Consider the following 16,985-nt stretch of genomic DNA (forward strand, 5'->3'; position numbering starts at 1 on the left):
TACGTGAATAATGCAAATGCTCTAATGGAGAAACGAGTGCGAAGATGACGTCAGAGAGAGTTTGTTGTCTAACGCCCAGCAGTTTGAGGATATGTTGACCAATATAGATGAAAATAGTGACACCAATATATATGTGCGTGGATGAATTGAATACACTTTTGTCTGATATTTTTGAACAGTTTGCAAAGTCAGAAATTAGACATGAAAAATACTGTGATATATATACAGATGATTGTAAACAATTTTAAAAAACTACAACGGATAAACAATGGTTTACAGATGAATGTAAAAACTTATATAATGCTTACCAACAGGCACTAGGAACTTCTAATAAGTACCGGTCCAATGAAAATAGACTCAGTCTTTATTTAGAAAAACAGAAATACAAGTGGCTTGAAAATAAACCGAAAAGACAATATAAGAATCAAGTAGGTAACATGATGGCTTCGTTAAAAAGGACTATAATCCGAAATAATTCTATAGGAAATTTAAGGAACATTAAAAGGTTATTCATCCTACTTTAGAGCAGTTTGAAGAACATTTTAAGAAATTAACTTCAAACCCTGATATACACCCGCAATATTTACCAGGCAAAAATACAGGTACTGTGTTCGATGAGCTTGATTCTCCATTTACGGAAAAAGAGCTTGATGATGGTATTAAATAAAACGAGACAAATCTACAGGATACGATAATATGATGAACGAGTACATTAGTTTGAGTAAAAAATTCATTAAACCTGTGTTGTGTAAAATATTTAACTGTATTCTTACAAATGGTGACTTTCCTGAATTGTGGGTCAAAAGTATTATTATCCCTGTCTTCAAAAAAGGTGACGTTAATCAGTGTCCCATATTGGAAAGCTCTTTACAACTCTCATCAACGCTCAACTTACTAAATGGAGTAGAAACCATGATGTACTAAGTTACTAACAGATGCCCAGTTTGGCTTCCGACCCCATTATGGTACTACTGAAGCAATCGTCGCTCTCAATTATTTAATTTCAAAATCTTTGAGATCTGGTAAAAGATCTTATTGTTGTTTTGTAGACTATAAAACGGCGTTTGACAGTGTCACACATATGAAATTATGGTTACGTCTTATTAGATAAGGTGTAACTGGTAAACTATTAAATGCATTAAAATCTATGTATTCAAAACTTCAATGTTGTGTAAAATTTGATGGTAACTTCTCAAATTTCTTTAATAGTAATGTTGGTTTAATGCAGGGGGAATCATTATCCCCATTTTTATATTCATTGTACGTAAATGACATGGAAATAGAGCTTATTAGTCAACCGTATGAGTTAAAAATGTTGAACTTGTATTAACTTATGTATGCAGATGACACAGTATTGTTCAGTGAAAATATTGAAGATTTAAAAGAGATGATTAATTGTTTAAAGGTCTTTTCTAATAAGTACAATTTATTTATTAATTGTTTAAAAACAAAAATTGTTGTATTCAGAAACAGAGGACAAGTTAAAGCAAATGAGAGATGGTATTTAAATGGAAATTCAATAGATATGTGTGATGAATTTGTATATCTGGGTATTTTATTTAGATATAATGGTTATTTTACATATACTCAAAAATCATTAGCAAACCAAGGTCGTAAAGCATTATTTAGTCTGTATAGTAAATTGCAGGATGACTGTTTTAATTTTGAAACTATGCTGTCATTGTTTGACTCGTATGTAGCAAGTATTTTGAATTATAATTGAGAAGTTTGGGGAAATCACACATGTGATGATATCGAACAAGTTCAAATAAAGGTGAAGGCATCTACTGTTAATTATATGGTTTATTAGAGGTTTCTTGATTTGCTACGTATCAGGTACGGTTGGTACGTAACACAACCGTTGGTGCTGTTTTGGAGGTATCATTTAACGCATGAAATTATCTTATTAATCACGATGAAATTTAAAGAATTTATTTGCATATCACCGAAAAACTAGCTTAACGATTTATTTGATAGCGATTTTAACGTTTCTAGAACACTTTGTTTATGATTCTTTATGGAATAACTTTGTTATGCACAAATGGATGAATCAAACAGACCTTAAACGAACTGAGTTGAAATTGACACGACCTTTAGATTATAAATATAGATGTGTGTTTCTGTTTGTTATAGGTATTTTGTTTTGGTTCGGGTTTTTTTTTTATATAGAAAAAAGATTGTTTTCATACAGACAAATGGATTATAATTAAAATAATAACTATAATAGTTATCAAAGGTACCAGGATTATAATTTAGTACGCCAGACGCGCGTTTCGTCTACATAAGACTCATCAGTGACCTTCATATCAAAATCGTTTTAAAGCCAAACAAGTTAAAAGAATTGAGGATCCAAAATTCTAAAAAGTTGTGCCAAATACGGCTAAGGTAATCTATGCCTGGGATAAGAAAATCCTTAGTTTTTCAAAAAATTCAAAGTTTTGCAAACAGGAAATTTATAAAAATGACCACATTATTGATATTCATGTGAACACCAAAGTGTTGACTACTGGGCTGGTGATACCCTCGGGGACGAAACGTCCACCAGCAGTGGCATCGACCCAGTGGTGTAAATAGTTATCAAAGGTACCAGGATTATAATTTAGTACGCCAGACGCGCGTTTCGTCTACATAAGACTCATCAGTTACGCTCATATCATATCTTTATAAAGCCAAAAACAAGTAAAAAGTTGAGGAGCATTGGGGATCCAAAATTCCAAAAAGTTCTGCAAAATACGACTAAGGTAATCTTTGCCTGGGATATGAAAATCCTTACTTTTTCAAAAAAATCAAAGTTTTGTAAACTACTTTCTAAAACACATGATACTGGTGTTGGTTATATTTGTTAACGTGTCAAAATTGCGTAGTTTTCGTATCTTAATTAGTTGTTGCATGATTTTGAATTTAGTTTTTATTATTAAAATTATTTATTTCGATCATTACACAACATTTTTTGTTTGAGAGGATGAGGGAGCTGAGATTTCATTTTGAGTGAGAATGAAAATGAAAAATATTGAAAAATCAGTATTTACTATTCGGTTGCCAATAAAAAAAACACATTTCTTGAATCATCTAATTTCATTGACTAGAATAATTGTCATACATGTATAATTATACAGAGGCGGATTTTATTTTTTTTTTGGGGGGGGGGGGGGGGGCAGGGGAAAGGGGAAAGGGGAAAGGGGAAGGGGGTTCGCCCCTTTTCTGGAAAAAAAAATGATTAATAATATAGGGAAGCATGACTGGAGCCCCTTTTAGGCAGTCAGTGGTCCCCAGCTTATGAAAATTTGTGGATCCGCCACTGTTATCATGCCTAAAATACAAATGTACTGACACTTGTGTTATTTGAATAAATTTATTTGATACTTTATTCGTACTTTTAACTTTTGGTAAAATTTCTCATCCGTCTGAATGATGATTTTTGAAACTTGCAGAAAAATATAAGAATGGTATTAAAGATAATGAATTTGAACAACTAAAACAACCTACAATTTGAAATTATATCAAAATAGAAAGAAATCGTCCTGATAATTTAATAAAAAAAAGTTACTTCATCAAAGTTGTTCCGTCGTGTTTATATTTATTCAAGGTGCAGTACCTTGCATACACTTTCTAAAAATGTTTAGCGACCTCCATACCGAAATTAACAGGTTTTGTATTTACCTTTAACATTTTACATTTTGATTGGGGTCAATTTTTAATGTTAAAATAGCTCTTATTCTATTATCTTTTCTTAAAACCTACCCCTAAAATATGCCAACTTTTCCATTTTATACTGTTACATTAATTTAACAGTCAAACATAAGATAAATTATGAATGTGATCTATATATATATAGATTGTTTTTGCCTGAGGAATTTCAGGGGAAATACATCTTAATTACAAATCGTTCGTTGCAACGGTTACTAGAAACGGTTTGTTGAAAGCATAATCGAGTACACACAATATCGTTTGTTATGAATAGGTAACATATCTACATAAGAATTATACCAATTGTAGCTTAAAATCATCCAAATACATTTTATAATGATTCATAAAATAATACATTGACATTAAGGACATATATTAATTTCAAAAGATCAATGACGGCTCCCAGTTCGTACTACGGTTGGAACGGTAGCAAATCGGGAAACCTCTAATAATTGTGAGTTAGGACGATACCCTATGTTTATAGAAAGATATTGTCGAATGTTAAAATATTGGTTCAAGTTATTATGTCCTGATAACTGTATTCTTAAATGTTGTTATGAAGAAATGCTCGAGAGATGCAATAAAAAACCAAACGACAAATATAACTGGGCCTGTCGAATTAGAGACATATTATAGTACGGTGACCAAGTAAGGAAAAGTCGCTTCTCTAAGGAGTTTAATCGTCATTCGGTCTATACGGCTATAAATCACAATATTGATAGTTCAAAGGTTACACTTTACATTTTGACTTGTCAAAAAATCGTACGGTGCAATTTTTGTAAAATGGGCTTCGAAGTACGTTCCCATACTTGAAAGAAAAAAAGACTTCCAAAAGTTTTTAGGTCTACATTCTAAAAGAACATCCGTGATATGCTTTCTGTTTATTATATACGTTGTTGTTACACCTTATTTTAACGATTTCAAACAAAGATTAGCAAAATAAAGTCCGTGATAGAAGAGTTTGGGTTAAATATTAACACTACGAATACTTTGCATTTAATGGAGTACGTTTGAATTCAATTCCATCATTTGTTTTTAGGCAAAATGTAAAATAATCAACATTTATATGATATTTCAAACCTCAATTAAACAGCAATATCAAATTCATTTATCTCAGAAGCATTATTTCGACTTGTGCATTTAAACAAAATATACACTACAAAATTAAAGATTCAGGGTTTCCTCCGGAATTTCGACTTGTACACAAATTTGTACCGGACCGATACTATTTTAATCTATAAATGATATTTCGTATCACAACGATTTTTCATTGCTAATTTGTTCAATTCGATCTATTAGGGATGCATATGTTCCAATTGCCTGTTGGTTATCATGTTTTTAAGAGGTTATTTGGAAAAAAAATCTGTATTTTCGTTCGTTTTATAAACGGAAGCAGAGACATATATTAATAATACACCGCTGGTCTGTAAGGGCAGCAGAAACATAGCATTTTGTAGTATACGTCTCTAATATGAAAGTTAAGTTTTTTTTTATTTTTGTTCTTTTTTTTGTGTATTTCAATAATTAAGAACCTTATCTGGATTTGGACCTGTAACTATCCGGAAAATGTCTGAATTAGAAAGTACTTTACGATTAGGTTCTAGAAGTTAAAAAAACATATGTTTTAATTTTGAAAAGTGTATCGTTAGCCAGAGAAGCAGTAATGATTCAGTCACTTCCTTTACTGTTCAGAGTAAATGTAGCTTCTTTAGTTCAGTTGAAAGACGTAATGATGGAATCTGCCAGCAATTTTTTGAAACATGAGTACGGGTCGTTTGCTAAAGTTCCTGATTTGGTGAAGCAATTCAATTCTTAAGTCTCTTGTGCACTTTCCCTACCTTCCTTTGACCCATCACTCACAACTTGCATAAGTCTTAGAGAAGGTATGGCATTGGTTCAATGTATTGATGATAAGAAAAGTAAGACATTCGCTGACCTTGCAGCTGACTATTATAAAAAATATGACCAAATGCTTTTCTATAGCGCACACAGTAGCAGACATTTTTTTTACCGCTACGACATTAAAAACTCAATGAATTCTGCTGAAAGGGAACGCCGCACAAAGACTCAGCTTCCACCTACATGTATCTGATTATTGAAGGGAGAAGTATTCCTGACTGGAAGAAGTTTCTTTCTGTTAAAGAAATAAACAGGCTTTACTTAATTTGTTTGGTAATTTTATTCTTCAAAATTTTGACATATCCCCTCATATTCCACCTGATTGTGAGCTTTACTTAGCCGGAACGTTTGTAAATCTCGAAATTGTCAAAGTTATTTCAAACTTAGTTATTTAATGACTTTCGTAACTTGTTTAGCTCTCAACATGGGCCGATAATCGTATGATAATCCATGCCTCATACTTTGACACGAAGTTTAGAGAAATGGGAAAGACCGGCTTATCAATTATACGGACATCTGATACAGGTGTGATTGTTCTGTGTGTTCACTACTTCAAACAGATGACACATGCAAGCGAGTTGTGGGGCACGCACATCTAAGTTGTTTGCAAAGGTTCGGGAGTGCTGACAAAGATGAATCCCTTGTTTGTGCAAGATAGTTAGTGTCATAGATTTATGTTCCGAAAAATCTTTTTAAATCATTCCATCATAATATTGATAAAATGCGCGTCAAGCTTGCCACCAGTAAAGATGTAGGTTTAGACAGGGTACCTCCCTTTGTAGCGGCAATAGAACCTGTTTTACTTGCTTCGTTTCAAACTAAAATTTAGCCCGCATCACACATTGCATAACCCTCCGACACCTTTAGAAAATTGTTGGCAAACGTTTAATAATTCATTACAACCCGCTGACATCTGTCAGCAGAATTCTTGCAGGATCTTGTGTGTTCATGTAAGAGAAAATTGCCATGTAAAATGTCATGTGTTTGTTCACAACAAAACCTTACATGTACGGAGCTTTGCTCCTATCAAAGGTCATAATTATGTAGAAATTCCTTCACAGATGAACCAGAAGATACTCCTGGATGAACTTTGTTGTATGGATAATTTTGATTGGATTTTATCAATTGTAACTCTTTTCGAGGTACTTAGTGGTGTTTGGTTGTAATGAACAACATGCATAAGCTTTTGCAAAATCAACGTTCAGGATAGAAGGCTCCAATTGAAAACAATATTTATCATGTATTGCTGAAGTTGTATGTCACCTGGCAAGGTAACAACTTTTACTTTAAAGGAATTTGTATTGATCTTGTATAATAGAACAAGTGTTTGAAAAATACCAATTTTCAGAACTCATCGGCTAATTGATTCCTTTTTTTTTTTTTTTTTTTTTTTTTACATTTTAGAGATAATTCATTGTTAATTGATTTGAAAAAAATTGTCTTTATCTGAAATTAAACACAAAGTGCTGCTTATATCGTTAAACTTTGAAAATACAGAAGGAAACACAGAAAACAGTATAATGTTGATCTTTGACCTTATTTTATGCAAAACTGTCACCACATTTCTTTTTGACGACATCGATATTTCAAAAGCACTCATTTTTCCGAATCCAATGATATATAATATAGTCATATATTATATTTGACGATTAAATCTTAAAAAAATATTGGGTCTGGTCACCGTACTATTATACATGTATGGGTTCCAGGATGTATGGTTATATCAGGGTGTAGAAAATGTGGATTTGTTTTTAAATAAATTCAAAGATAAGTAAAAGGTAGCTTTCATAGTGAAATGAACTCATTTTTTGAAGACTTGCCAAACTGTATGTTGTATAGATATGTATTTAACCCCAACATGTTACAATTTTATGCTGTAAATTATATTTATAAACCATTTATTTGCAAATATCGCACATCTGCTCACTGTTTGAATATAGAAACTGGTCGTTTTTATAATATTGAGAGACATCTGAGACTTAGTAATATGTGTGATAAACAAGTAATTGAAGATGAATATCATTTTATTTTAGTATGTGAAAAGTATAATGAACTTCGAAAGAAATTTAGCAAACCATATTATTGGAAAAAACCTTCGAATTTTAAACTCATACAGCTGGTATCTGTTCATAATGTAAAGGAACTTAACAATTTAAGGAAGTTTTTATTGCTGGCCGAGGAGGCACGTAAATAATTTAATCATCAGAAATGCTTAATATGTGTTATGTTTTATCTTACTCTGCGGTTACTGTTATATGGGTATACTTACTTATATGATTATTTGACTTATTGTTTAAATGTAAATATATTTCACTGATGTTATAGAATATTTGTAATATTTATATTCTATAAGCTGTATTGCTTACGAATAAAAGATTATTAAGTTTGTCTCAACTGAATTTAATGAAATGTGTATATAATGCTTATTACCTCTAAACTCAGTTTAAGTTAAATTTTTGGCAGGTTCACTTTTACAGTTATGTCCCTTTATAACGATATATGCTAGCGGGGGCATCATCTGTGCCCCTTGGACACATTCCCCATTAACATTTTTTTAGAAGTTACTAATAATTAATATTAATTTTAACCATGACCTGTATGACATTTTATATTTGAATAATTTATGATGTATTTAAATTAGTAGTTATTGTTGCAAACTCCATTAGAAATTTTAATTGAGATCATTTTTGGAATAAAAGAAAGGGGGAGGTAACAACAATTTGGGGGCTACAAATCAAATTAGGTCTGCGCAATTCCATTGTTCTAAGGGATTCTATATCCAGAAAATGTAATGTATTTAGAACTGTCACTATAGATTGACTCACTGGTAGAACTCTTGATATGCACTTTGTCTCCTTTCTGTAGCGTAAGAACAACATCAAATGTTCCTGTATTATAACCATCACCAGTAAGATAACTTGTTGCTATCCGCAATCTATTTCGACATAGGTACACATTCATTACAACTCCATTATTTGACATAAGAACAGCAGTAAATTGATAAAGACCCGGATGTGGAGCTTTGAATATCCCGGTACTTGGTTTGTATCCATTCCCTACATTGGTCCATATTCCATCAAATATCACTTTTTGACCATCTGACAATCTTTGTCTGAAAAGGTGAAATATGTTATTTTTTTAATTGCTTTATTTGAATAAAAATCAATAGGACAGTCAGTAAAATATTTGTAAAGAGGTGTTATTTCAAATTTGTGTACAATCAAATCATATGACGTATTAATCCGTTTTTGTAATTCGTGTAAATCACGCTGCATGGATTCTATTTGTCTCTTCCGTTCTCTTTCAGCTTCATTTGTTTCTCTGATATTTAAGGACAAAGAATCCAATAAAGTCTCAATCTTTTTTCCATACACTTTTGTTTCATTGTGTGATTGATCTTTAAAGGTATCAATAATTTCCTGGTAAGAATCATTAATTTGCATTTGAATCTGAAGTTGTTCATCGAGCATTGTTTCTGTAAAAGTTTCCGTTTCTTTCTCAATTTCGTTCATTTTTTCTAATTTCTTTGACATTGAATTTTCCATCATTTTCATGTTTTCCTCGAACAATTCCATTTTATGTTCCAACCGTGCAAGTTTTTCCAGAACTTTTTCTTTAAAATGAAACTTTGAACAGGTCAGCAATGATGCGGAATCTGTTCCAATCGAACTTGTCCATGTCGTTATTATTGATAAGCTTAAAGAGAATATTCGAAAAACAAACATTTTGGCTGCTCCGTGCAATTTATATGTACAAATGAAAAATGTAAATTGTTATATGTATGTATAAATGATCACTGGGGTAAAGCTGATGACCGTAACTGCATTCACGGTCATCCCAAGATGTCGGACGAAAAATTAGGTCAGTATTTTTATTGTCTGTTAAGTTGTTTCTACATCATTTTCTTTACAAAGCATACATTGGTACGATGTAAATTTATAAAAGATTCACACGGAAGTCACAAATCTCTACCGAGGAACGTGTATAGAACGGGAAATTGGATTTGAAAAATTCGCTAAGATGACCGTAAATCATCTTTAAAATATTTTCAAGATGACCGTAACATATAATAAGGAAGCCGTGATTGGTAAAATGATGACCGTAATTTCGAAAGGATGACCGTAATTTATAAAGTATGACCGTACCTTTCATAGTATAACCGTCATTTCTACGAAATGTCCGTATTTGTATTACCTTTTTTGTATCAAATAATTAATCGTGTTGGTGTAAGACATATTTATAAGACAACATTAGTTTAAACAATATTTATTCAGATACTTCATCATGATACGATATTATACAAAGGAAATAATATTCAGGATTCAGAAACAAGCAATTTGCTTTTACAAATCTGTCTCCTTTACAAAAATAATAGTGATGAAGCATTGACATCAAGGGTTAAAACGTTTACTTTTAATAATATATTTCTGCACCAAACTAAATAAAAGACTATTTTGCTCATCTGAGAGTACCGTTGATCCAAAAAGCAAAGTTTTTGTGTTAACTTGGACAGGAAGAACTGAAACAGAATCCAATAGTTCTTGTCTTAAATTAGTATATATAGGACAAGATAACAGGAAGTGAGAATTTGTTTCTATATCACCACAACGACAATTTGGAGAGTCTACTAAGCTACGAAGGAAAAGGTGAGAATTCAATTAGCTTGAATCCACTCTTAAGCGAGCATGAAAAATTTGACCAAAACGATGTCCTATATAATAATACGCTGGGATCTTACTATTTTGTGTACTTATTTGTTTTTTGAATAATGATAAAGATTCACATTTTCTTATGTTTAAGTTAAGAGTGTTCCATAGTTTTGTTGTTGCAGGGATGAAATATTCAGAATATAAACGGGTCCGTGTGTTGACTTGTGAAATATTATTTCTCTGTCTTGTATTATGATCATGCCTACTGCCTACTGAATCAGGCAATAAGTCTCTTAAATACTCTGGAGTTTTATTATTCAAAATTTTGTGATTATGAGTTAGTCTGTGATTGCGTCGTCTTTCAGATAATTTTTCCCATCGAGTTTCAACATATAAATTGTTTATACTGGTAAGTTTAGTACCTCCGTGACGATACGCGCTGCGTCAAGCTGAATACTTTCAAGTTTAGCAATCAAATTCTGATTTTGAGAGTCCCAAACGACATCGGCATATTCAAGAATTGGGCGAACAAATGATATGTAAATTTTTTCAAGTCAAAATCTATCAAGAACATTTTTCATTTTTCTCATTATATTTATTCTTTTGTAAGATTTAGAAACTATATATTCAATATGGTCGTTCCAGGATCCGTTGTTAGAAAAAAAGACACCCAGATGTTTGTGTTTACCTACTGTTTGTAGCTCTTGGGTGTTCATATTTAATGGAGGATGAAAGGGTCTATTTATTTTTTTTTAAATTATCATACTTTCAGTTTTTTGGGCATTAAAATTAACAAACCATTTTTTGGACCAATATTATGACAAATCTTATCTAGATCGTCATTAAAATTTTAGCTGTTTCTGTTGGATTGTCAACCATAATATATAATGAAGTGTCATCTGCGAATAGCTTAATTTGAGCTTGAATGTCTTCTACAATATCGTTTATAAATATAAAAAAAATAGAGGGCCTAGAATGGACCCTTGTGGGACGCCTGCATTTACAGGTAACCATTTGGAACTTGAACCGTTAATAACCACCCGCTGGACTCTATTTGTAAGATAATTTTCAAACCATCTTAGTAAAGAACCCGGTATGCCCGCTTGTTGAAGTTTAAATAGCAGTCCCTTATGCCAGACTCGATCAAACGCTTTACTTATATCACAGAATACGACCCTTATTTCTTTACCGCTATCTAATGCCTTCCCAAAATCATTCGAAATGTTAATTAATTGATTAACTGCTGAATCCCCCCGTGTAAAGCCCGACTGATTTTTCGTTAAAATATTATTGCGCATAAAGTGATTGTAAACATGTTTATATACACATCGTTCCATACACTTTGATATGACACTCAACAAGGAAATAGGTCTATAGTTTTTAACGTCATTCGGTTTACTATTTTAATAAACTGGGGTAGCATTTGCTCTTTTCCATTGATCTGGAAAAGTAGACGTACTTAACCATGTTAACGATAAGTTAAATAGTTTACATAGTGGATACTTTAAAACAGAAGATGCGTCTTTTAAGATCTTTTAACAATTTGGGACTTATGAGGTCTGGGCCAGAAGCTTTTGTGGGATTAACAATTTTCAATATATTTTCAACTTCAGTAACAGTAAGTTCTATATAACTAGTGTCATCACAAATGTTATGAAGTTCTTCAGGTAACACAGCACTTGGATCATCAATATTTGACTGGGAAGAAAAAAATCGATTAAATTCATTTGCCTTTTCGATTTCATCAAATATTTAAGTTGTTATTAACCATTAATGCGGGTACACTTGCGTCGTTTGTTTTTAATCCGGATATTTGTTTAACCGTTTTCCACCAGTTAGTAGTGGACGGGTTACTGTTCATGATTTTTTTAATTAAATTGTTGTTATAATCATCCTTCGATTTTCTTATTAAACTAGTAACTTCATTTCGTATTTTCTTTAATTTTGACCACTCCGATGGGTTATTATATTTTTTAGCCTTTCTGTGGATTCTATTTTTTTTCCTTATCTTTTTTTTAACATCATTTGTTAGTCATGGAGGTTCATTTTTGCGAACAGTTATTATTTGATTTGGAATACATTTTTCAGCAGCTTCTATGATAGTTTTTGTTATTTCGGTTGTAAATTGTTCAACGTTATTTTTAAGTTTATTACGGAATCCCAATTTTTTTCAGTTAAATGTTACGATATCTGTCATAGTCTCCTCGATCATATAGCCAAATTTTCCGCTTAAAAGTTTTTTGACGACATTTTGGAAACTTCAAAAGACTGATTATAGGACAGTGAAAACGTATTTGGTCTAATAAAGGTGGTCCGACTCCACAGTAATTTATTATGTGAGCATCATTTGTTATAAAAAGGTCTAACAATGATGACGACGATTCAGTAAAATAAATAGGTTCATCTATCATTTGAATAAGACTAAATTGGCTTAACAAAGGTGTAATTTTTGAAGACAACATTATCCTAAAGGTAGACAAAAATAAGACGTGCTTCAAATACATGGTTCGTCATATGTAGCATCCAACTACAAGCCAAATAGTTAAAAAGAACTAACCGAGCCCCTATTGCGACAAACTCAACAAAAAACAATGTATACAAATATGGATAGTTCTTTCAATTGACGGTCATCCTTTTAAATTTAGTCATTCTTTATAAATTACGGTCATCCTTAACAATTTACAGTCATCTTTTAACCAATTACGGTCAGCCTTGTTATGAATCGCTAATCCTGTTACGGTCATCTCGATTTCGATTTACGGTCATCCTCGCGAATTTTTCAAATCCAAATTCCCGTTTTATACACGTTCTTCGGTAGAGATTTGTGACTTCCGTGTGAATCTTTTATATATTTACATCGTATCAAAGTATGCTTTGTAAAGAAAATGATGTAGAAACACCTTAACAGACAATAAAAATACTGACCTAATTTTTCATCCGACATCTTGGGATGACCGTGAATGCAGTTACGGTCATCAGCTTTACCCCAGTGAATGATGCGGAAAAGATTTTGATCACGGTTTGTTATGATGATAATAGTTTCCTGTCATTTGTTTTTATTTTGATGTAATTTCTGATAATTTATTATTTCCTTGCAGATATTGTAAATTGCAAATAACTGATTGAAGGTTGGGACTGTGGATTCATTAATATTCGTTGGAAACCAATTTTCGTGGATTTTTGTGGGTACAGGGGAATTACAAATTTAAATATTCAACGAATGCCACATCTTTCAGGAATGCATGCAGACTTTTCAAAACTACGAAATTGAATGCCCACGAATATGCAAGTTTTTCTCAAACCGCGAAATTGGTACCCACGGTATTAAATGAATCCACAGTATACATTTACAATTTGGAAACTATTCTGAAAATTATAATTGAAAACACTTTTTTGGTTTCTAATTAAAACAGATACAATTAAACGAAAGTCAAATAAAAAGTTTATAATTTCGATTTTCTGGTCATTAATTGAAATTCCCATGCAGATTGATCTGATTTTTGATTTTTGGTGTTTTGACGCCCCTTTTGAGCACCGCATTTATGCTTTTTTCTGGCGGTCATTTTTTATTGGTGGAGGAAGCCGGTTCTACTTTCAACAATGAGAAAACCCAAAACCGTATAGTCGGCAACAAAAACCCGACATGAAAAATATGAAAACAATCAATTAAAAAAAACTAACGGCCTAAATGATACCAAAATTATTCACGGAAAACAAATATAACAGTCATAAATTAACGACAACAATCAAAAATACAGGTTTCTGACAAGCTCCTAAAGTATGTTGAGGGTTTAAACATTTTTGTGAGGTCCTTACCCTTCCAAACCCGGGGACATTGGTGTCACAGCACAACATGATAATAAACTGTTACAATCATTCAAAAAGGGCACATCTCATTAGATGTAATTTAAACAACAAAATAGACACTAGAATTTTTTTATATCGCAGTAAAAACTAATGGGTAGTTGGCCCATACCGTCATATTCTTATGTTCCCTTGTAAAAACAATAAAATACTTTTCGCAAGTTCAGTCCTTTCTTGATAGATTTTTAAGAAATTCATATCAGTGATTAAACAAGCAATGTATCCTATTTAACATTTTGAACTGATGCTGAAATCTTTCCCTTGTTGATTGTGTTCTGGCTGTGCCTTCTTATTCCTAAGCCTTCATGATCTCACCAATTTCTAATTTATGGCTACTATAAACTAATGCTTTCTGAGAGTTTGAGACTTGAACATGTATTTCACGTACTGGTGGTACTCTTCCTCAATTATACAGACGTTGCACACGGTGTTGGTACAATTGTCACTTAACTATATACTGATCATTACAATAAGCAGTGCGGCTGTCATCTAAATAAATAACTTGTCATTGTGTGGTAAACATATTTGGTGTAATACATGTATATAGAGAAAGAAAATAAATTAAAATAAAATAATTATAATACTCGACTACTCTATTATGTACTAATTCATGAATATGACAGTTGTTATTCATTCGCTTGATGTAGTTGAGCTTTCGAATTTACCATTTACTTAAGCTATTCCGTTTAGAATTTTCCTCGGAGTTCGGTATTTTTATAAACACTCTTTTTCATACAAAAACTGCGTGATGTTCAACGAATCATTTTTGTTTTCAAAAAGTCATACGTCTGAGTTCATATATCATATTTTCAGTAAGCAATTTCCGGTTTGTGTTATTTCATTTTGAAATTAGAAAAAATTGTGGGAGAAGTACACACAACTGTAATATTTGAAGTATACAAAATTGTATTCCCCATTTATGTTATTTTCTTACAAAAAAATGACTGGAATTGTTACTACATCAACATGTTCAAAACATATAGCCATCTCAGCCCAAATAATTATTTCAGAACGGTTTATTTCTTTATACATTAATCGGCTGTACATTTACATACATATTTGACCACCTGAGTGTATGATTATACGATCCCCATTTTATATTTTTAGCGTCATGTTTTATTAATGTTACTATTTTGGAGAGTTAATGTGGATAAATGGAATTAGAGCTCACCGTATGGTATCGAAATGGAAAACGTGAAATAATTCAGTAAAAAAAAATAATATGACAGACATGATCCTTCGACAACCTTTCTGTTTATATGCTCTATTGTCGTGGTTTGTTTTTCATGGCTTGATTTTAACTATTGATATATTCAGATAATGCTAGATGAACAACTGCTGTCACATACTTTTTGGACGTCATTACTTTGTTTAAAATCAGCTACCAATTTGGGACCAATGACTGGTGCATTAATCATTTAAAAAAAGATTTTAAGACTGGCAACTTGTGAAATCCAGTGTCAGTTCTAAATGAACGATGACCACATACATATACACCCACACTGTGTCTTCCTCGAATGCTAACATTTTATATGTTCCCTATTCCTTGAACGCCAACAAAAAAAAATCAATAGATGTTTTTATAATAACAATAGGTGTTTTTAGAACTAAAAATGTTTTTATAAATATTTCACTGCTAAAGATAATAAGATATCTCGATAAAATTGCAACATCACTTTTTGATAGAAAACTAGTAGATTTTGGGATTAAAATATTTATGAATTATAAAGAAATAAAGAAAATTCAAATATTTCTAATTCTTTCTTTTAAAAAAAAATTATTTTTGGAATGGAATGTTTACAAACTTAAGACATATTAGAAATATTAAAGACATTTAAGTTGAAGACAATTATTTCAAACTACACAATGCAAAAAAAGACGTAACAGATTAATGTTATTCCATATCTTTTTAAATATCTTTTTAGTTAATATGAACCAAAGGAAAATTTCCATTAAACAATAAATTCAACTTTATGAAAGTATGAAAATATCAGCCACAACTCTACAAAGGGTTAAGAAAATCCATGTGTTTAGGTAAACAGAATTCCGATTACGTGCGAACATAACAAACACCATAGTAATTTATTAATTATGAATCACTTACAATAAATGAAAAGAGGATGAAATATTATAATCAAGAAAATTATCCTGAACAACTCCACAAATAAAACAGTAATTTAATATAAAAAAGAAGATGTGGTATGATTGCCAATGAGATAACTTTCCATAAAAGACCAAAATGACACAGAAATTAACAACTATAGGTCACCGTACGGCCTTCAACAATGAGCAAAGCCCATACCACATAGTCAGCTATAATAGGCCCCGATAAGACAATGTAAAACAATTCAAACGAGAAAACAAACGGCCTTATTTATGTAAAAAAATGAACGAAAAACAAATATGTAACACATAAACAAACGACAACCACTGAATTACAGGCTCCTGACTTGGGACAGGCACATACATAAATAATGTGGCGGGGTTAAACATGTAACACGAGATACAAATTTTCAAGAAATTCCTTTAACTTATATGGGAGTATATTATAACATACTCAACTATAGAAATATTGAAAAGAAACATATCAAAGTCCAAAAAGTCTATTGTACAATTTGTGCAAACTGGAATTCCTGACAATATGCAAATGTTGACTTTGTGACGCAACATATTTCAAAGTTTTATTTATTCATTTAAGAGTATCCATTTTATAAAAGCAGCAACAGCAAACATTTTTTTTAACAACTTGACAAACATGAACTAGATTTAGATACCTGTAATTTACCTATCTGTTTAATTAGTATGATTGTTTTGATAAGCATGCACTTTTGTTGTGTTACTACTTGCACTATTCCCCCAATGCCAACATAATTTTACAGGTAAATT

General features: G+C 31.6%; 1 protein-coding gene across 1 annotated transcript; it reads right to left on the bottom strand.

The window, feature by feature from the left end:
• Positions 1-8,349: 8,349 nt before the first annotated feature.
• LOC143049489 (complement C1q-like protein 3) lies at positions 8,350-9,161 on the bottom strand. Its single transcript, XM_076223106.1, has 2 exons — positions 8,959-9,161; positions 8,350-8,698 (listed from the first exon to the last, which is right to left on the bottom strand). Exons 1-2 carry the CDS (start codon positions 9,159-9,161, stop codon positions 8,350-8,352), a joined length of 552 nt encoding a protein of 183 aa, XP_076079221.1.
• Positions 9,162-16,985: the final 7,824 nt, after the last annotated feature.

The sequence above is a fragment of the Mytilus galloprovincialis genome, chromosome 10, assembly GCF_965363235.1.
Source record: "Mytilus galloprovincialis chromosome 10, xbMytGall1.hap1.1, whole genome shotgun sequence".
Lineage (NCBI taxonomy): Eukaryota > Metazoa > Mollusca > Bivalvia > Mytilida > Mytilidae > Mytilus > Mytilus galloprovincialis.

Bases quoted from the DNA above. Each gene is read 5' to 3' on its own strand.
- LOC143049489 (XM_076223106.1), bottom strand. From the start codon at position 9,161: ATGGAATTGTTCGAGGAAAACATGAAAATGATGGAAAATTCAATGTCA. The intron at 8,699-8,958 runs GTATGGAAAAAA...TCACCTTTTCAG, and splicing joins TCACACAATGAAACAAAAGT to ACAAAGATTGTCAGATGGTC.